The 22,988-nt window shown below is 43.6% G+C and overlaps 1 protein-coding gene across 1 annotated transcript; it reads right to left on the bottom strand.

The window, feature by feature from the left end:
* Positions 1–7,121: 7,121 nt before the first annotated feature.
* Positions 7,122–22,886, bottom strand: DESI1 (desumoylating isopeptidase 1). The gene is made up of 6 exons (XM_005302600.5): positions 22,544–22,886; positions 14,729–14,750; positions 13,592–13,661; positions 12,702–12,811; positions 11,744–11,866; positions 7,122–10,263 (listed from the first exon to the last, which is right to left on the bottom strand). The coding sequence occupies exons 1-6, from the start codon at positions 22,632–22,634 to the stop codon at positions 10,170–10,172; spliced, it is 510 nt and encodes a 169-aa protein (XP_005302657.3). The 5' UTR covers positions 22,635–22,886; the 3' UTR covers positions 7,122–10,169.
* Positions 22,887–22,988: the final 102 nt, after the last annotated feature.

Raw genomic sequence — 22,988 nt, 5'->3', positions numbered from 1 at the left:
CTCACCCCCGGCTTCTTTTAAATAATATGTCTTTCCCAAATTGCATTCTTACATGGATCACAGTGTTGTTGACATTTCAGAATATTTGCTCTCCTGCTCTCACTGGAATGTGCTGTTGGGCTTCAACATCTCTGGACCCACCACATTTCACACTTTCTGATTTATCTTCAATACTTCTTGCTTTCAGTAAAATCTGCAACCATTTCTTCCAGTTCTCTACCAGATCTCCTGCCAGACTGAGGGATTCAGGTGACGTCACTTGCTCCATTTTTGTCAAAGATTTTGTTTTCTTCTGATACTGTGTTAATACTGTGACCCACAGAAGTGCTGGTAAAAGACTATCACCTGGCCTGGTCATACAAAAGATAAAACCTTATCACACAGCAGGGGGCAGTATCCCTAATGTTACCAAGGTGACTATTACTAGGGTGCAGTGGTCCACTTCAGTGGAGATTTGCTCCATGAGTTTCTACCACTCCTCCCCACCTGCCAGAGGAGATCATTCATAAGCTGTTGTGCCAATTTCCATAGCATCTCTGGTGCAGAGGATCCTGGAGCACCTCTTTGAAGAGGCAATTATTGCAGGTGGCTACATGGGGGAGGGTCTGGAAATCTCTTTGGGGGGGGCGGGACCATCTTTTTGTTCTGTGTTTGTACAGTGTGACGGGTTAGATCACAGAAACCCCCTTGGGAGCTGCCAACTGATGTGCCAAGACTACTTCTGCCCCTGCTTTCCCTGCTAGCTTGGGACCCCAGCACCCTGTCTTGCTGAGCCAGACACGCCCGTCTGCTCCAACACAGACCCAGGGTCTGAATTACTTGCCCCAAAACTGCAGACTTAACTGAAAGCAGCTTATAGAAGTGTTCTTGCCTTTGACACTCAGATGCCCAACTCCCAATGGGGTCCAAACTCCAAATAAATCTGTTTTACTTATGAATTGTTTGCCCTCTATAACACTGATAGAGAGAGATGCACAGCTGTTTGCTCCCCCCCCCCAGGTATTAATACATACTCTGGGTTAATTAATAAGTAAAAAGTGATTTTATTAAATACAGAAAGTAGGATTTAAGTGGTTTCAAGTAGTAACAGACAGAATAAAGTGAATTATCAAGCAAAATAAAATAAAATACGCAAATCTAAGCTTAATACAGTAATACAATTGAGTACAGATAATATCTCACCCTGAAAGATGTTTCAATAAGTTTCTTTCACAGACTGGATGCCTTCCTAGTCTTGGCACAATCCTTTCCCTTGGCACAGCCCTTGATCCAGCTCAGGTGGTAGCTAGGGGATTCCTCACAATGGCTCCTTCCCTTTGTTCTGTTCCACTCATTTATATATCTTTTGCATAAGGCGGGAATCCTATGTCCCTCTCTGGGGTCCCACCCCCTACTTCTCAATGGAAAGACTCCAGGTTAAAGGTGGATTCCAGTTCAGGTGACATGATCACATGTCACTGTAAGACTTCATTACCCACTTGCCAGCACACACATATACAGGAAGACTTACAGGTAAAACACAGCCATCTGCAGTCAACTGTTCTGGTTAATGGGAGTCATCAAGATTCCAAACCACCATTAACGGCCCACACTTTGCATAATTACAATAGGCCCTCAGAGTTATATTTCTAGTTTCCGATGCAAGAGTGGTACATTTATACAAATAGGATGATCACACTCAGTAGATTATAAGCTTTGTAATGATACCTTACAAGAGACCTTTTGCATGAAGCATATTTCAGTTACATTAGCATATTTTCATAAAATCATACAGAGTGCAACGTCACATACAGCACCTAGCACAGTGGGGTCATGCTTCAGGACCATGATTCCTAGGCACTATCACAATACAAATAAGTGGTATGAACATACATGGAACTTTCTGTAGAGGTTCTTATACTGTGCTCGTATTTGTGCGCCTGCCAGTGGTGCGTTAAGCAATGTGACTACACATCTGTCATGTTGTTTGTTCTCTTATCCTTTCCCCAGCAGGAGAAGTGTGTGTAGTGGAGTGTCTTGTTTTTGGTAGGTTTTGTTTTGATCTCTATATACCTGCTGCTATGTGTTTGTGTTGGAGAAGGCAGGTCAAAGAAACAAACCGGTCACTTGGAGCAGAAGATATAGAGGCTTGTGATGGTCCTTAGTTCCTGGGGGAGTTTATTCCACAGTCTTGGACCAGCCCCAGGAGAAAGGGCTGGCTCCCAGACAAACAAGCTTTACTCTTAGTGGGAGAATCCCAATAACACTGAAAGTCTGACCTTGCCCCTTTACTAAAGAAGACAGAACCTTGGTAATTAGCAACCAGGAGAGAATGAATCTCAGGTGCTTTCAAATGCACTTTGTTAACTATCCTGTACAACTGACTAATGAAGAACTCAGGGTCCCTGGGCTGCTCTGTATCCAAGGAAACAGAGCAAGGGAAACAGAGACACACCCACCATCTTCATACAGAAGGCCTTGGCTTGTGCAAGATGTGTGTGCATGGGCTTTGTTCTCCCTCAGTTTACCCTGGGCCACAGCTACAGTTCTCTCCTAAGGAGCAGGAGGTGAGGAGGTCAGATTCTGAAAGGTGAGCTTGGTCGGGGCTATTTGCTTATCATTTTGGTGATACTGGAATAATCCAGGTGGGCCTGGAACGAGCTGGGAGGGTATATGGGTAGGATAGCCGCCAGGCGTCAGCATAGAATGTGACACTCCCCATCTGATTTCCACCCCCCTTTGCATTTCCAAGAGCCCCTCCCTACATCATCCCCATTAACGTCTTTGTGTTCTTTAATCTCTGATCTTTTAATCACTCCCTTGGAGGAGTCTATTCTACTCTACTGTCCGTTTGCTCTGACTGGTAAAGCGGGACTGCATATTAGGTGACAGTTAGATGTGAGCAGGACTCCTCTGTTCCAAACGCTGGGGAGTGGAGTTGCAGGGGGTTGGGTCATCTACTGTATTTCCCCAGGCTTTGGTGCTGTCACAGTTGATTTATGTCTGGCCTACAGGGTTCTCTCCGTTCTACTTGTGCCATAGCTTGCTTATGACAAATCACATTCTACAAGGCTGGAGATATAGGTTTAACTATAGGATGTGATCCCCAGGTACACCTGTACACAGGTACAGATGTTTAGTGTGGCTGGCATGCAGTTAGGTGGCTGAATGTTTATATAGGTCAAAGAACATGCCCTAACTATGTTTACACGTGGAGTTATTACTGATGAACTTTCTGTGTGAACACTGTTATTCCAGAATAAGAATGCCTTGTTCCTGTTTAGCTTCACCCAGTGGGTTAGATAACTAATGCACATAAGCTATCTCACTGTAAAATCCTAGTGGAGACAAGGTTCTGTTGTTCTCACTGCAGTGTAGCTAGGCAAGCTCAAGGTGGGTGGAGGGGTATAGTGTTGACCTTCCCTAGTTACATCATGGTGAAAACTGCCTGCCCCTTGCCTCCACTGGGATTTTACAGCAAGATAACAACTGAGTTATCTTATTATATTAAAAAAAACCCCAAACAAACAATGTGTGTGTTTTGGTAGTGAGAACGAGTGCATGTCAGGCAAGTTCTAGAAGAAACTAGCTTTGCACTGATGTGGCCTTCTCCTACAGCCTTGGGGGAATTTAGATGGAAACACTCATATTTAGAATCCTCAAACCAGGTTGTTTGCCAACATTATCTGTTGGGATTTAAGGTTTGTCTCTCTGTAATTAAAGGTGATCTGCAAAGAGGAAAACAATAAATAGAGTTCTGCTTCTTCCCTGGGCCCCTTTTTTATGTTCCAAATGCAGACCTGCTTATGCTTTACCATAGACGTTCAGGGCATATCTAAGCTTGAAGAGAGTATGTCACCTCTGCAATGGGAGGTGTGATTGCTGCACATGTAGGCATACCCAAGCTAGCTTGGATCTAGCCAGGATGAGTCCTTGCTGCAATGACAGCACCATGGGCTTCAATGCAGGCTGTACAAACCCATCCAGGATTCTGGCTAATTACTCTGGTGGCTAGCCCATGCTGCTGTGACATCATTGCTATTGGTACTCACGCTAGTTAGATTAAAGCTACCTCAGGTTTGGCTGCATGAGGCAGTCACACCATGTGATTGCAATGGGCACCTATCCTGAGGTGACTGGAGAGCTAGGAAAATGGTGACATCCCAAGCGAGTGACAGTTGAGCAACTGAGAAACCAAGGGATTTTTTGTCAGACTGTTGCCATCTCTTTGGCTGAGACTCTCAGAGCTGTGCAGAACATTTAGCCCCACACCTGCGATTAGTTTCAATGGAAGAGGTGTAGCTAAGGCTGTCCCCTTGGTATAGCCACCAGTGGCCAGCTACCAGTGTAACTGCATTAGAGCAAACCCCTTGTGTAGCCAGGCAAAGCCATGATTTGACAGATACTGTTTTATTTCAACATAGCCACAGTGTACCTCAGTTGCCCCCTCTCATCATAGTCCAAGCAGTTCGCACCTTCTCTCACTAATTCTAGCATTGTCTGATTCGTTATCAGACTTGCTCAGTTTTAAAAGATGCAGTTCCTGACTGCCAGCCCCGTCATCTCAACCTGCCCCTCTGAAAGCCAAGTCGGACTCTCTTTTGCCTGTGCTGTGGCATCACTGCTACAGATTCTGCAAGTTGTACTCTGCTCCACACTTACATTTAGCCTTCAGATCTTAACCCTTTTGGTCCCAACACTCTTAAACATCAGAAAATATTTTGAGGTCTGCTCAGACTGAGTTGGCTTTCATTTATTTTTGATTGGTCTCCTCACAACTAGAAACCTCCAGAGAAGCTTAATGCGATGGCAGAGCCACGGGCAGGGGAAGGGAAGGGAAACAAGTGTGGATGAAAGAACAAAGCTTCCTCACACCCTGTGTGAAACCACAGCCTTCTCGGTGCGTTAGAGTAGCTGGCAATACGTGCTCTCCAAGTTCTTGCAGTTGTCATTTCATTTCTTCTTGTGCTCTTTGCTTTCAGGAGGAAGTGCTCAGCTACTGTTCTCCAGAGCCTTCCAGCCTGGGTTCTTGTAGATGCTTTGGATCAGCTTCCAGGCCAGCAGGTGCGTGGTGGAACATTCTAGGCTTGTGAGGCTTGCCCATAATCCAGGAAGCTGTACTTCCTCTTTGTAGCATCTTACAAGGATGAGAAACTGGTTCCCCCATAAAGATCACTCTTACAAAGTGAATCTTGCATAGATAAGAGGGATGTGGCTTGGGAGACTAGAGACCTCACTTTACTCACAAATTAGTACAGCAGCCGCAGTGCAGGGCCACAAATGTGTCTTGGCCCTAGGTTTAACAGGAAGAGGCTGCCTCAGGATAAACTCAGGCTCTATGCACAGGCTTCATTCCTTGGCATCTGAGACGAAGAAGCGGGCCTGCGGTGAAGTGTAGTTTGTGTGGAGACCTGTCCTTCTAGGAAGTGGACTGGAAATTCACTACCTTCAATCACACAGGCCACCAGATAGCCACTGGATGGTCATGACCTTCAAGCACTACTTCCCAATTGGCATTTCCCAGTCTGACTTTGCAACAGCAGCATAATGAGACCCAAAGTGTTTGTATCAAATGCGAGTTACATAACCATGAGACAAAATAGCAGTGCCATCTAGAGGTAGCTTGTTGTAGCAACTGCCAGTGAGTTGGCATTTTCTCAGGATTTTGCATCTTTCACTCCTATAAACAGATGTCAGACCGGCTTCACCCCTCAAAATTGGTGGTCACACCAGGGATGAATTTGGCCTGTTATGTTCTTCCAAATCTGTCTTCCTCATACTGTTTTGGACACCTCTTTGCAAGAGCCTGTGGAGAGTCCAAACCACTCTTTAACCGTCCTGTGTACTATTTAGTACCAGCTGGCTAGGAGGAAGGCTCACATCCCTCTTCCCCCTGGCAACAGGAATTTGCCCTCTGGGCAGCAGCAATATGTTTAATCATTCATAAGTCATCTGGGCTTGCTGTAAGGCTGTACTTGCCCTGGGCAAACTGTCATTCCATAGTTACTGAAAACTTTGAAGCCCCAACCAAACCACCTGTTTGGACTATAAGCTAGAGATCCCTCGATACATTCCCTCTACAGCAGCTGCTGCTGACCTAAAAGCATTGCCCTGGAACAAGCAGCCTGGACTATTTGCTGGCATTCCCCTTTTGGAATAGGTGTCTGCTCTCCTTAGACCACTGCTGATAGCTAATGTCTAATGTCTAAGACCAGCTTTCCCATGCATGAATCTAAGTTTGGAAACTATGTAGCCACCGATGCAACTACAATCCTGACTCTGACCCTGTTTGAAATTCTTTGTCCTTTAAAATATCAGCAGAATCCAGCTTCTTAGCATTAAGGGGGAGAGATGGGCATAATTACTCTGTCATTAATGTGCTATGAATTTATGTGGACAGATGCTGAAGCATGATAACTTGCTTGCATTCTGAGGGTTGAACTGATAGCTAACTAAAAGTGGGAAGGAATTTTTCCTTTTTCCCCAGAGCCGTGTTGATGGGAGCACAGGAATTCCTATAAAGCAATGAATGTGTTAGGATGAGGTGGGTAGTCTATGCAATCTCTTCCCTGCTTCTGCAAGGAAAGCCAGGCCTTGGGCCTTCCTGTTATTTAAAAAACACACAAAATACTTGGTGGATATCTTCCATTCAAAATGCTGAGATAACTAGTGTGTTCAGGGAGGTTCCAGCATAGGCTCCCTCACTGCCCAGACCCTCTCTTCCTCTGTCTTAACTCAGCTTACCACCTCCTCTAGCAGCAAAGATTAGGAGGTTTTATTGTTCCCCACCCATTCAATGTTATGAAGGCATCTTACTCAAGTGAGGGCCAAAGAGCACCCCCTCCATCCAGCCATCTTTCAGCAGCACTGACAGACTCTTCAGAGCTCTGTCAAATGTCAAAGAAAGTAGCCCTGATGCAGGAGCAGGGTGTGCATGGAAGCACTGTCCCCAAACTTGATGCTGCTTGTGACCAGCTCTACCAGAGTGAGGCAGCCAGTACTCCCTTCAGTATCACCAAATGGCATGAACTGCTGGGGCAGTTTCCCAGCCCACATCTTGGTATTGATGGATAGGCCCTGATGGGGCTCTAGTCACTTGCTTCTGTTCAGGCGCTGTGTCAACACATGAAGTAACACAGAACAACATACTATAGTTCCGTTTATTGTAATAGGGAAAAAAACAGAATAAACCAAACACCACTTTCTGCCTAGAGACATCATTATTGTAATGTAAAAATGCATCCCCTCTGTCCAGACATTGTTCAGCAGCACTGAGGGGAACCCCAGAAATACAAGACAGAAAACAAGAGTTGTGGCAAAGGGGTTCTGCTCTCTTCCAAGATAAAAGGTTAGGTTTCCCTGCCCCTTTGTTAGTCAACTCACTGGAAGTACTTTACTTACATACATTTACATATTTATTTCTCATTCTATCATATATACCTATAAATAAGTGTTGGTGGGTGGAATGCTGGGTATACGCATCTGCAATTTATACATAGCCCATCTGAGGAACTGGGCTACTAATAAGCCTACAGAGCATCGGGTGGGCTCACTACACAACCATGTTAATTGGTTGGGGTAGAGGGGGCTCACTTTCATGTAATTTGTTTATCAAGGAGCCCAGTGTTAGTGTTGAACTCAGGCCCCTTTCTGGGTCCCTCCCTACAGTGGGACTGTCCCATGGTGCCTGCAAACAGAAGCTGCTGCTGAGTAAAATTTTATCCAGTAACTTTTTTTTTTTTTATTAAAGTAGCAGCACTATCTGTCCTGGGATTAATGGGGTGGAGGGACGGCAGATTCCAAAATACATGAGGTGAATCTGTTCCCCTTCTTTCCTCTCTCCCAGAAAAGATGTAAAAGGTCCTGAAGTTTGGTGGGCAGTCAAGTAAGATCCAGGCTCAAGCCTAATTAGTGGGATACATTGCTAGGGTGTATGCTGGTCTCCATTTATACAACAGGAGATGGGAAAGGACAGGACAGGATGACATACAGAGTATAGGAAAGCAGAGGAATGCAAAGACCTGTTTGGTGGTACTTCTGGAGGAACAGGGAAAGAAGGGCTCTGAAAACAACTCACTTTAGAACAGTTTCTGCAGACTATGCATTTTCTGGGTTCTGGGAATGTTTGTGCAAACCAGGAGCTGCTTCTAAAGGGCATCTGCTCCCACTGCTTATGTTCTACCGCACCTGGAATCCAGATTCATCACAATGAAGGGCTGAGGAAGAGGACTGTTATGTTACAAGGAGAAGACGACACAATGGAACACGTTCTGGATTGCATTGACCATTGCCCTGCACCTTGTGTAGTTATATACACTTTATCAGTCTGACTTGATAACACATTTTACCCCCACTATGTATTTGTGTAAAGGATTACACAACATGCAGGGCAACATCAAACTGAAACTAAAATCATCCTCTTCCTTCTAAACAGTGTGCACCACTTTTAGTTGTTACTGAATAAGCACAACAGAAATTGCTCTCCAAAGGATATCCTTTTGGAACTATTAACAAGGGTAGAAGCTTAACAGAGCAAGGTCACAACTGCTTTAGGATCTTAGGAAGTGTCCTGTGCACTGGTGCGATTAGAGGTTGAGGCAGGTCTAAACTAAGCTTGGAGCAGTTCTTAGCACAACAAGACACTGGGCAAAGGGTTCTGCACATGCAAGGTCCTCCTGTTGGCAGGATCTGGGGCAAGTACTCCCCGTTACAGAGTATCAGCAACACTAGTGGCCATGGGGGAAGTTCCCACTGTCCCGTGACTATCTTTCTTTCATTGTCTCTCCTAAAGACAGTTGCTGGAGAATCAATGGGGGGAGGATAGCTATACTTGAAGGAAAGATAGCACAAAGTACCCCTTCTTTCCTTTCCCTAACCTCCTACCCACAAGAGAGTTAAATGGAGAGGCCGCAGTAATCTTTAATCAGGGGAGGATGCTGTTCTGACCCAATCTTTTGCCTATTGTTCAGCCTTACCCACTTCCAATGATAGGCACGTGTATCCCTTGAAGTGTCCCTGATAAAAAGTGGAGAAATTCTATTTAGAGACTGTTCTGCTTTTGTCTTGCTCATCCCTCTTCTTCTTTAATTTGGGGAAATTTACATGGAAACCAGATAGCAGCTTCTGCAATGCTGACCCGCTGTTTTCTTCACACATTTAATCAGACTCATCTGTGACATCACACTCAACTGCCTTAGTGCTTATGTTGTGACTGCAAACAGATGCTGCAGACTGTTTGCAAACCTTAGATTAATGTGCAGCTGCCATGCTGTTCTTTCCTCACTGTGCATGCAACACTGGCTCAGCAGGGCAAGAACAGGCCCCATGCAAAGGTAGTCAGTTTCAAGGGGTTTTGCACAGGAGCCTATGAGCTTGCTTGCTATGGGGAGAAGGAAAAGTTTCACTTCATTTTGCTTTTACTTGACCCTTATTTTCCCCTGACTGAAAGGGATACTGATCTTTTGGAGAGGTCCTGTCCTCCACCCCTTAATTCTTGGATCTAGCATTATGAGGCTGGTGGTGACACTCTGGTGCAGCCACCATCCAACTCATACCTAATGTCACTGAAAACCTTAACACTGAGAGGCTAGCAGGTTTTATTCAGCTAGGAGACCTTTCCCCTGTAACTATCCCACTGAATGTTCTGACTAGGCTAGGTTAACTTCTCCACTTGAGCAAACAATACAACATTAATGGAATAGTGAGAAGGTTTTAATATTGGGGACCCACTGCAGTATTACAAAACTCACTGTATTTTCCTATTACAGACTGCAGCAAATATCCCATAATATGGGCAGTGAAGAAGAAAAAAGATGCAAGTCTGGCAAGGGATTGCTAGGACTCTTAACCCAGTGCCTCCCCTTGGGTACCCCAAATTGAGTAATGGGCTCTCCAGTCTCCATAGAATGAATTCCCACATCTCCAGCAAGAGGGTTATTTAGAAAGTGTCAGTGTACACAGACAAGACAGCCTTAACAAGTTAGAATAATGCTATTAGAAATTATGGCAATCTTTTTGGTAGCATTGTCCTACATGCAACCCGATAAGTCATCTCCCTGGGAAATCTGAAAAAACATCTTGTTATTTCCTTGGAGACAATGCTGATGTGAAATTATAAAATAGAAATCTGGTAGATTTGTGTGTTTAAAAAGGAAAAGCCTGGTGAGGCTGGGCACATCCATCCATTTGTGTTAGCTCTGTCCATTATGTCTGCGGAAGGTATTCCCACCAGGTGGCTGGATCTGGATGGAGTCCAGGAGAGGCCTCAAAGCTTGTCCAAAGGGTCTGAGGTGGCAAGGAAATTAAAAAAAAAGAAAAAAGGACATTTATAGATCTTAAAGTGATCATGCTACATATATACACAAGGATTTCTCATGCACCCTTGAAATGTAGCCACCTCTGAAACAGAATGAGATGGCCTTTATAATGGCAACTTCGTAAAGTCCTGTTCTTCAATGAGTTACTTTATATGGTTTAATTTAACCAGTTAAATAAAAATTGCTACAGCAGCAACTTTAAATGTTTGTTCAAACTCTAGTTTTCATGAGCCAGTTCCTTGAATCCTAACATAAAGTAGTGTCAAGATAGCAGTACCCTCTCTGATACTAACTTTTAGTAATTTATCTAGTTACCTGAAGTGATCAGAATATGATTTTGCAAAGCAGTTTTCCATTAAGTGTCAAACATCATTAAATAGTGGAGTAGTAGCTATCCAACTGAAACTCCTAAGAGAAAGTTAGGGAGGCACAATGTCAAATTTGAGCTAAATTCAAACTTGGCCAGAAAAATAGTGACTATCATCAGTAACCTTGGAAAAAGGGCCATGGGATCTCTAATGATCACAAGTGTCCAAACCTTAGTTTAATAGATGGCATCTCTGGCAGCAGAACCACTTCTGTGCAACTCTGGATCAGTATTCACTGAATAATTCCTACTGAGTCCTGAAGCATCTGAGTTTTCCTTGAAGGTCTCCTATTCAAGTATACACTGGATCGGACTTTGCTTAGCTTCATCTTACAGCCCAGTACAGGAGAAACATTTCTACCAACTGCCCTCGCGTGTCACAGTCAGGTACAGTGCTGTTTGTGATAAGAGGAGAACTGGATGGTGCAGCTCTCCTTACTGACTCAACTGAAAGTGCATACCAAAGGAGGCTTAGCTAGCCAGTGAGATCTACAAACCTCAGTTGTGATGAGAAGGGATGTTATAGAACTTTCACTTATTTCCTCCCTTCTGCATCCTCTCCTCCCATCCAGCCCCTGCTTTTAAGTATCTCAAAAGCAACTTCAAAGCTTTACCTCCATAGGGCAACATGGCAAGCCTCAACACAGTGATGGCCCTCTGGGGCAGGAAAGGTGACTCATTAGCGATGCCCACACCCTGCCCTGAGATGAAGACATTGCTTATTTTAATTTCAAAGAGGTACTAGTATCCTTAGCCACTGGCCTTTATACGGCTCTCTGACCTCTTTTATATACATCTTGTCAAGTGAAAAAAAAAGCCTAGGGAGGTAGTTAGATGACATTCATTGATGGTAGAAGAAAATAATCTTCCACCCTTCCCTCATCATGATAGGGCCAGTCATGGTGTGGAGACTGTCATTGCATATAAAGGCCCAAATAAATGAAGTGGCATCCTCTCCCTGATCTCATGAGGTACAGCAGGTACCAGTCCCCACCTAGGGCTTACCAGATGTGGCAGCAAACATCCAGGCATCAGCATGAAGCAACATACTACAGATAGAAACAGAGAAGATTGTACTCACGTGGAAAGGACTTCGGACGGAAGGTCAGTAATGTAGGAAGGGATCTTTCTTCCTGTCAGGAACTGCGCCACTTCGTTACTAAAGGTGTTGCAGTTATGTTCAAAGAGATTATAAGACTCTCCTCTGTGCCCAGGAGAGGAGTTCAAACACAGAAGAGAGAGAGTCAGCAATAAATACCGCAAGAAAAGGAACTCAAACCAATAATTAATTACATCAGCACCATTCATCCTAAAGGACCCTAACACGATTTAGACAACACACTAGTCCGTTCTCTCTCCAAAACTCAGCTGAGTTGGGGATGGAACGTGGCAGCCATTCTGCACTACTGACACTACACAACAGCCTTTTGGAGGAGAAATGAGTACCAACTTCTTCACTTGAAATTACAGAAGAAATAGTAGATCCAAGTAATTACTGAGGTTGGAATTTCACCGGGACACTAAGTAAGTATTATTGTTAATTACTTTTGTGAGAAGTGCCCTTGGCTTTCTAATGAACACAGGAAGTCAGAACCTTGGTTTTACATATCATCTGAAAGAGGGCAGCTCCAGCACAGTGTTTCAGTACTGGCTCTCATAGTAAAGTGCCCCTATTGAATGAACACTATTTCTTCCATCATGTAGGTCTTCCATGAAGGTCTCTCATCCAATACATACCGGGCAAAACCCTGTTTGCTGTCAATATTCAATGTGGGCTCAAGATCCAGTGTTGCAGGCATCCTGACAGAATTCTTTTCCAGCCTTGATCAAGGCCTGGGTCCACCCAAGTGTTATATAGCTTGCAGTTGATCATGTGCCCGTTCTAGCCCCATTATTCCTTATTATCTGGTTAGTACTAAACAGTATACTAGTCAGATGAAGCTTTGTGTTAGTGAGACAGGCCCTGGGACCCCCACCCCAATTTTCTTTTTTTTTTTTGGCAAAGAAATGTTAAAAATCAAATAAAAGTTATAACTCACCGGAACATGGATTCTCCCAGCGAGGACAAGTATTCCAGGAAAATTTCTTCTGTAACTTCTGTGCTCCCCAGGTCTACAACTGAGTCTGGGGGCCCGAGCAACGTCCCTCCCTGTGAAATGCACAAGCAAAAGAAGATGCTAAATGGACAGAATGGATTCTGATCGAGCACTCCAAGGGGTGGGGATTCCTGCAGTCCAGAATGCTGCTGACATAAACAAACTAACATGGTTTGCCCAGGAGCAGGGAAAGGGGCTTACAGTATCAGATTCAGAGCAAACTATTCTGTCCTCAGCTCTCTCCAGTTAGAGAATGAGAGGTCCAAGACACTTCATGTGACTTATTCTGCAACTTGCTGCTGTGTTCTCCATGCTGTTCCAGAACTGTGTGGCAGACCTGTGTTTTAAGATGCTTTCAGAGGGTGAACTTTGGGCTAAGACTACCCCAAGAACTGGAGAGGATATCAAGGTAGTCAATGTGTGTGCATTTTAAATACCGTGAATCACCAAGGTATAAGTATAAAAATCCTCCATTTAGTGCCAACCATGGCAGCCAAGGGGTGGCTGAGCTGCAGGAAGCTTCTTTCTTTTCAGAATGCTGAGCACAGGAAGCCCCATAGTTTGTTTTGAACTCTGGCTGATGTAAACCTTAACTTGTGGTTGGGACCAAACCCATTGTGCAGGATCCCTTTTCCCCAGCTGACCAGCCATCATGACCCTTAGTACCTCACCTGGCTGAATCTTGCAATCTCTTAAGACTAAATACACTTGTACACTTTTCCTAAAGGGCAAACACAGGGCACTCCTGATTAGAGAAATTAATCATCATCAAGAAACCATATGGGAAGAGAAAAGAGTAGAGCTAGGAAAAAGTCCCAAGAAAGCTAACTTACAGGTGCACAGCTGGAAATCCCACCACTGCCATAGAAGAACTCATCCTTATGGACAATTATGGAGGTGTGCCTGTTGAGGGAGAGCAAGGAGACATGAAAAGGAAGCTATATGAAAGAAGAAGAGGAAATGTTTAAGCCAGCATATAAACCACTTATATGAGTGGATGAAAGACTAGAACTGTAGTACATGTTGCCTAAGGTATTATTGAGGCAAATAACTTAAAGTCAAGAAAAGACTGAGACCCTTCTATGAGTAGGAATAATGTCTGCTGGGACACTAACCAGAAGAAAAATAGTCACACTGGTTATCAAGCCTCATGCTACACTGCAGGTGGGAGCGAATGGCTCAGCCAGGATCACCACGGTACCTAAGACACCAGAAAAGGTGGGAGAAGAACCCCCAATAGCTTTCCTTCTCCAGCCATATGCACTGAAGGACAAAACTTCTCTCACAGGCAGTTAGAAACTTGGGAAAGTTTGGGGCATGAATTACCCAAGGTCACCATATGGACAATGGCTGGATGATTGGGACTGGAAAAGAGTTGGACAGTGAGTGGGATAGTTGGATGAGGGAGGACAGAGTGGTTGACTGGTGAGGGAGGATGAAAGACGTTGGCCAAAAGGCCCGTAATCCTGAATGGGAGACTTTGGCGAGTTGGGCATGATTGTGCTTTATCTATTGGAGAACATATTTTCTAACAAAATGTACATATAGCTACTAAGTAACCATGTGGTGGTATTTTTGTAACCTTTGTCTGCAATCCTCCTATTTTCACCTGCTGTTGGTGCTCTCATGTTCAGTCATGTCTGCAATTGGAAGCTATGTTGTTTGGGACAGAGACAGTATCCTATGTTTGAAAAACGACTAGTACATTTTGGGTGCTGCTGCAATAAAATATGTAATAATAAATTATTGTTGGTATTGAGGTCCATTGAAAAGAACTGAAAGGAGATTTGCACAGTGCCTAATTCAATGCTATCAATCTTCCTTCTAGTAACTCTAAGAACATTCAGAAAGTACCTCAATCTCTGTTCAGTACCAATGTGTTCCTTCAGATCTAAAACATTTATAATGCCATATTGGAAATGCTACCCAACGTCTAACACACATTATGCAAGTTAAATCTAGTCACTTACCAGATCCCATCCAGCTGTTTCCCTGTATGTAGAGAGAAGGAGAGAGTCATCGGCAACTTCCTTTACACAGTTCAGTCTACTTGCTGTCACTCACCTATGCATCTCTCACCTATTACCACATCTTGCCTTAACCCCAAGCTGCAACCTTAATGTCAAAGTTGTATCTTTCTAAAGCAGTGGTTCTCAACACGGGCTACATGTACCCCCGGGGATACACACAGGTCTTCCAGGGGGTACATCAACTCATCTAGATATTTGCCTAGTTTTAATAACAGGCTACATAAAAAGCACTAGCAAAGTCAGTAAAAATAAAATTTCATACAATGACTTGTTTGTACTGCTCTATATACTATACACTGAAATGTAAGTACAATATTTATATTCCAATTGATTCATTTTATAATTATGTGGTAAAAATGGGAAAGTAAACACTTTTTCAGTAATAGTGTGGCTGTGACACTTTTATGTCTGATTTTGTAAGCAAATAGTTTAAGTGAGGTGAAACTTGGGGGTATGCAAGACAAATCAGACTTCTGAAAGAGGTACGGTAGTCTGGAAAGGTTGAGAGCCATTGATCTAAAGCAGGGATCGGCAACCTTTGGCGGGCTCGGGCCGGTTTGTTTACCTGCTGCGTCTGCAGGTTTGGCCGATTGTAGCTCCCACTGGCTACGGTTCGCCGTTTCAGGCCAATAGGGGCTGCGGGATGCGGCAGCCAGCACATCCCTCGGCCTGCACCACTTCCCACAGCCCCCATTCGCCTGAAATAGCGATCCGCAGCCAGTGGGAACTGCAATTAGCCGAACCTGTGGACGCAGCAGGTAAACAAACCAGTCCGGCCCGCCCGGGGGCTTACCCTGGCAGGCCGCGTGCCAAAGGTTGCCGATCCCTGTTCCAAAGGATCAGGAAAAATAGCTTTTTTTCATTTAGTAATGAACTGTAGTGCTAGTGAATGGTGCCACACTGTCTGCACTGGTGACTTAAATTTCTCTGTTTACTTGCATGAGGAATTGGTCGTGCCAGACTTCTCCGCCAACATACTCGTCCTAACCCTGAATGGGCCCACTTCTAGGGAGAAGAAGAGAGCACCATTTCAGTGGCCCAGTCAGTCCTTGGCTTCTAAGCTTACCAACAAAGGTGCTCAGTCAGTACCAGGTGTACTACTAGTTTCATACTAATTTCACATAATCCATTATACAGCCATCATATAATAATGAATTTCCTTTTCAGTCACTACAGATAAAGGGCCAGATTGGAACTTGTGACCTAGAAGCGAAGGCTCTGTAGCTCATTCTCAGTATCTCTTCTTAAAAATAAAGTATGGGGCTGAAATGTAAATAGGCTTTAAAATTATAACCTACCAAATCTGAGTTGTTGTTTTTAATCTACCACCTTATCCATTTTGTGACTTCAGCCAGCAGCAACAGTTAAAGACTTGTTGCAAAGATCACTGAATTCAGAAGATGAAACGAAAAAAGCCACTTTGGTTTCAGCTCATTTAGAAACATAGAAATCTGCCTCATGACACTAAACTAATTAGAAAGTGACTAAAAACCAATACATGGAAATTGACTTGAATCAGTGGAAGAGGAATTGGAGACTGGACAATGGAGAATTATACATACAGTGTCTATTCTTATGTGTTTGTACATCACCTAACATAACTGGACCCCTATATGCACTATTAGAATATAAATAATTTATTTGAAAGAGAACCCAATAGTGTCTCCCTTTCAAAGATAACCTGTAGGGCTTTTAAAAACAGGATTGGGGTAGATAAAAAAGTTACAAATATTTACACCTTGAAACGAAATGTGAAAATAGCTTCCTCCTTCACTCATCATGTCAAGAATATAGTTCAGAATTCAGTGTTTTCTCTGGCAACAGGTGATGACTCTGTCTAAACAGTACAGATAAAATAAACTTCAGCTGCTAGTTTATAGAGACAGACTCCTGGCAGCAGGTTGGAGAGGAAGGAACTAGTTTTCTAAAATTTGATTTTCTACGGTAATTCTCTCTAAAAACGTATTATATTAAACAGGGAGGATGTCAAGATAAACTGTGCTTTAAAGCATTCCTTTACATGTGCCAATGCCTAAGATTCCTAAATTGGAATTGTTTTTAAAATCAAGGTCTCTTCACTATTTCTGCTGTTAGTTTTTGTACTTCATTCATCATAGACAGTGAAGCTCTACTAGATAGTTCCACTGACTGATTATAATTTATTAGTAAAGAGAAGTTGTGTTTGGATTCCCAACGCTGCAGGGGAATATCAACATTAAGATCAAGACATTTTAAGTTGCTTTTTACAAAATCTACGACTAAGCTATTTGATAGCCTTTAGGCCTTGATTCATCAAGATACTTAAGCATATGCATATCTTTAAGCATGCAAGTAGTCCCATTAATCAGATATTTATATACTTTGCTGAATCAGAGCCTAAGTGATTTGGGAGCCTACACGGGTTTTTTTTGTTACTTTAATTTTTTAAAAAGATTTCTGTTTCAAATAGTTATCTTGCCAACCTAAACACTATTTATGGGGGCAAGAAAATAGGTTAAAGCTCATGGGAAATAATTCCACTGCCTCCAAATTAATTGTGGGAATTTGAAGAATTACTAGACTTTATTTACTTGTTCTGTGACTAAGTTAGGACACAGGTTCATAGTTAGGATACAAGGTCACTTTTAGACTAGAAACTGAGCCTGTATAATTTTAGAATCCAATCAAACCAGATTACTTCCATGCCTGGGTTTATCCAGAAGGCCATGTAGTGGGAAGATTAGATGGCTGTGAATCATCCATCCTGTTGGCACAGTTAATTTATTAATCTAGAGGGTTAGGGGATGGAGTGTATGCATGTGCAGGTTTTTAATCTCAAATAAAAGTGGAGTTTGTAGATGGATCTGGATTAATCAGATCCAAGAACAGTGTACTAGTGATGCATGAAGGGATTATATAAGGAAACAGCTTCTACTCAGGATATCAAATACTCTGACTGGGATGCAAAACTGGTGCCTACACTGGCACAAAAGTGAAAGCAACACCTGTTCCCTCAGCTGGGTAGCAGGGAAATAAGGTGCTATTAAATTTAGCATTTTTAGTCACTTAGGATGACACCTCATTGCTGAAAGAATATTGCCCTACTTAGTGAAACTGCAGCACTATGCCAACAGAGTCTGCATCTGCGTCTCAGTTCCTCATTCCCAGAGGTGGCTGGGAGTGTGCGGAGATAGGGTGTATGGGGCAAGGGTAGAGTATTTCATTTTCAACCAAACCTCTTTAGCAGATGCTTTGGGGGCAAAGCTGATTCAGTCTTGCTCTGGAACCATCCTGTTCTCTTATTTAAATCATGAGGCGCTGGATGGGGGATAGAAGGAAAAAGGCAAGAGATAATTCAAGTAACAGTTATCCCTTGCTCTCAGAGTCTTTATGGGCTAGTGGGGGGGGAAGGATGGTAGTGCTTGTTGAATATTCCATCAAGAACTGTTCCAACAAATGTATTCCTAATTGATTGACTGATTCGCAGTGGCAGCTTTTGCCTTATACTGCAGTCTAGGATTCCACTCATACACACATCTGACCCATGAGTCAGTGCCATTGGCTCAGGTACATGAGGGGAGCAAGTTAGAAGAGGCCCTGAACATTTCATTTGCATATCACCCTGGAAAACTTGTGCCAGCACTGAAGTGGTGGTACATTAATCCTCACCATGGATCTCTCTTAATATTAGGGTAGCTTGTTCACAATCAGCTTCCAATTCTCATTTGCCCCCACCCTCTCCTGGAAGAATAAGACCAACATCCTAAGAATGGAACTTCCACTGCTTTCCCATTGGTGAATATTTATTATTTTACTGTTTTAAAGCCAGTTTAGTTGGACATGCTAAATTAGTCAAAGCCCATCCCAAAGGCTGAAGGGTAGAGCAAGTTAGATAAATGCCACTGCAGTTGCACATATGACATCACAGACAAGGAAGGTGATAGTCCCTAGATGCAGTAGAGACTAGTGTTCAGTAGTGCATACCTCAATATCAGAAAGATGTCTGGTGTACATTGGAAGGAAAATTGAGGGAAGAGTTACACCAGAAAATGGATTAGGGGGATGGAAGGAAAACTATATGTGGCCAAAGGACATGATTAAGTCACTATAACATCTGTTTCGACAATGCTATAGAAATCTAGAATTGTCCAAGTTCAGCATTCAGCTACTGTGGTGATGATCGTTGTAAAGTTACCTTATAGAACTTTCTACAAGTATTTGCGGGATGAGAGGACTGATCCTTGAGCTTTGTACTGACACATATTAACACAATACCCATGACTACTTCAGGATTCCTCTAACCTATCTGAAATTGGCAGGCAATTATGCCTTTGCTGTGGTGGGTCCTATGATGTGGAATCTGCTTCCCTTTGATACACATCTCATTTCATTCTTCCCCTGCTCTAAAACACCTTAAGAACCTTCTGGTCCTTTATTTGTCACCTTCCTTTCCAATCTTTATTTTAAGTGCATTTGCATTTTAAGAAGGTGGCATTATGAGGAATTATCACACCAAAGAAAGAGTCATATTGTTAGAGCTAAACTGGATAAAGCAAAGAAGAAGATACTGTAAGGAGTAATCCTGGACTGGCTAGGGATGACAAGGGTTTAGAACTAAATCATCTAATACATTATTTCCCTATCTAATTTTTGTATTCCACGAAGCTTAAGAGTCTCACAGCTGAACTGCCTTGGGCTCCAAAGGAACAAAAGCTATTGGCTGCATGAGATCCTTATATAAAGCCAATCTATGGAGTAGTGCCAAACCGCTTTTGTGGCCACTTAAAAGGGAATGGGATGTATTTGGCGAAAGAAGGTACTTTTCCCATCTACCTACTTTGGGGAGATCTGTGGAAAACCACTGAGGTCAGATATGGCAATGGGGAGCCCACACTAGAGATTTACTGTCACTCAAAGAATAAAAACCAAGATCTATCTTTGGGACAGTCCAATCACCAAATTCATATGATCCCAAATATTCTGAAGTTTGCTTTGTCACTGTGACAAAGCAAACCAAGTGGGCATTATTCCCAGAACTCATGACAAGTTGCCCAATCTCAGATGTTTATTAACCATCACTAGCAATCAGTATTTCCCACACAACTGTGGACTCTGATCCAATTTGTTAATTTTCTCTTTCTTTCTGCAGATTCCTATAAACTTAGACCTGTGCACTGTTTTTCAAGCACACTATTTTGCAATTATTGGGTATTGTAAAAATCATAGCATGCTTATTACCATTCAGAAAACAATAAAGAAAGAATAAGTGCTAAATGTATCATTCAGGAACTCATAAAGCAGCAAAATATAAGACTGGCATCTTATGTCATACCAGAACTAGAATGCTTTGGCTTGGTCTGCATATGAATTTGCATTGTATTAACAAAAGATGTGAATGAACATTAGTTTAGTTTTCAGTACAAGCCTGTGGATGGACACTTATTCCAGAAGAAGCATGGCTAAGGTTGATTTAGCTAAACTTTCTCACATTTAGTTAAATAATTACAAATTTGTGTGTAAAACAGGCTTTAGAGTCATATTGATATTTCCCCTCCAGCCCAAGATAAAACTTAGTCACAAAAACCATTACAAGAGAAAGTTACATCCTTGCCAGTACAATGGAAAAGAGCCTGAAGGGAGAAATAAGTATTTGTAATTATTTTGAAATTATCCAGCAGGGGGTGGAATAGCGGCATGCACACCTCTCAAAGCTGCTACTTCTGTCTATCTGTCATACACGGAATTAATCGCTTAGGGGGGTCTCAACAGGAATGTTTTCTTCTCAAACTCACAAACTCACTGTTAGCATAGATGGGCCTTCATGCGGAGTATAATTCAGGCTTTCATTTTTATTTTTAAAAAGCCACAAGAAAGCACAACATCTTTCTCTCAGGACAGGCAGATGAAATTACTGCCAGCAGTTCACAGTCCATAGGGCCATCTACTCAGATACTGGGAAGGCTGATATACATTGTTAGCCTGACATGGGGCAGACAGTTACAGGTCTTCCTCTTCCTACAAGGCCACTTCACACTTCAGAAACCATACACAAGAGACACAATTCCTCAAAGTCATCAAACTTTTGATCAGTCAGTTGACAAAGGACAAGTTCTTGGTAAGAGAGTTGATAGTGATATGCATAAACTATTGTAGCCAGATTGGTAGGATACATGGCCTAGTCTACACCACAGACAGTACACAGTAAGTACAGAGTCACAGTACAGCATCAACCTATTAGAGATATGAGTGACATTGCAATGGGTGAAAAAGCTTTGTCCCCATTCAGTCTCTCTCATAAGGAAAATCATTATGGTCAAGAACCAGTTTTCTACTCATACCCAGGGGAGACTGAAATTATCTCTCATAGCCCCATTTTAAAAAAACAGTTTCAGACACAGGATAAAACACAATCCTCCTTCATACAGAGCTGCTACACCTGACAGATCTTATCCAGCTGTATTGTATAGGGTCCTAAAATAGTTTGCTACCAGGATAGAAAGTCAATATACTTCAAAGTTCAATCTCATGGTCAACAAGTATTTTTGCAACCTCAAAGTAAACGGAAATTTCAGAGAAGAAACTACTAAAGACAGCATTAGTTCCATAATCCCAACCAATATTCAGTTCCTTTCTGGTACCAGATACCCACCCTGTACATCTTTTCAAACCCTTCCAAGAAATGCTTTCTAGCCCTCAAAATAATTTGTCTAATTACCAACACCTAAAACAGAGAAATTTCTTAGTGGAGAGCTCATGTAATAGGTCTACTATTTGGCATATTCCACAAGGACAAAGTAATCCTCATAACAGTCAATCTTAAAACTGAAGATACGTTCTGGGTATTTCCACACATATTTTAAGAAATAATTACTTTTACTTATGCCCCTAAATCCACCATACCCGGAAGAAAGTGATGGTATATCTTGGGTGTCAGCAAGGTGGTTACAATCTATCTGATCCAGGACAAAATCCATCCAAAAGTTTGACCTCACTCATCAGCCAAGTTATGATTAAATCTGCCATATTAAAGTTGGTAATAGAGCATTTCAAACGATTAGCAAAGGGGCCTGCACCTCCTTTACTCATGAAGTTCACCCATTAAGATCCTGGACAGAAAGATCTATCTCTTGTGAAAAATCTGTAAAGTGGTAATAAAGTCATACACTTCCAGGAGTTGCTCTTTAGATGCCCAAGTGTCATGTAGTGTAGCATTGGACACTGGAACGCTGCCCATGGTAATATTCAGTACTTCTACCACAGATATTTATAAACTGCTTGAAACAGGTATCTATTCTAGCCTATTTCAAAACAGGATCAGTCCCACCCTAATGGGATTTTATCACCAGTGTTGCACTGATCTGTGAACCCTACTGTACCGTGTCAAACGGGAAAATGTATCCATCTGCTTTGAAAATCTCTTTTCTCTTAGATAAAGGGCCAGAGCTCCACTCCACTACGATACAATGACTGCGAGCGAGCCTTTGTCCCCCCGGGGAGCAGTGTGTGGGTTTGCTGGGGGGCTCGGCAGTTCCCAGCACTCTGGCGGGACACATGCTACTTTGCACCTTGGGAGCCGTCCCAGCGTCCGACTCCCAGGAGTGACTTGCATCCAGGGCAGCAAAGGGGGAGACCAAAGGGCCGCCGGGGGCAGGATCCGGGACAATCCTCCCCGCAAGGGCCCGGCCCAGCGCTCCCCCCATCCCACGGCCTCGCAGGCCCCTCCCGATCCCAACCCTCCTCACCCCACCGACCCTGCCCCGGGGCCAGCTCCCTTACCCAGCATGAGGGGGCTGAGGCGCCGGGCCATGCCCTTGGACAGGTCGTAGACATAGAGCTTCACCAGGTGCAGGGTGGGCGGCGGCTCCATGGGGGGACGGGGTCCCTGGGGGGGATAAGGGCCCTGAGAGGGAGTAGGAGGCTCCTTGCCCGGGGGACGGCGGGCGGGTGCCGGTCGAGCGGAGGGAGGGGGGAAGGGAGAGCCCGGCCCGGCCCCGCTACTTCTGGGTCCACAGCAGCGGCGGCGGCACCAACTGTGAGGTCACAGAGGAGGGGGGAATGCTCCCTCTGCGCATGCGCCACAGCCATAGACCGGCCGGGCGGCTTGTCACTGCGCCGCTATAGAACCCGGCGCCGCTGCTGGGGCGGAGCTACAGCTGGGGCGGGGTGGGGCTGTGGCGTTAGGATGCGGGGCTTTTGCTGGTGGGAGGGGTTATTTCATGAG

The sequence above is a fragment of the Chrysemys picta genome, chromosome 1 (genome assembly GCF_011386835.1).
Source record: "Chrysemys picta bellii isolate R12L10 chromosome 1, ASM1138683v2, whole genome shotgun sequence".
NCBI classification, from domain to species: Eukaryota; Metazoa; Chordata; order Testudines; family Emydidae; genus Chrysemys; species Chrysemys picta.
This window is presented reverse-complemented; position numbering and strand designations above follow the sequence as displayed.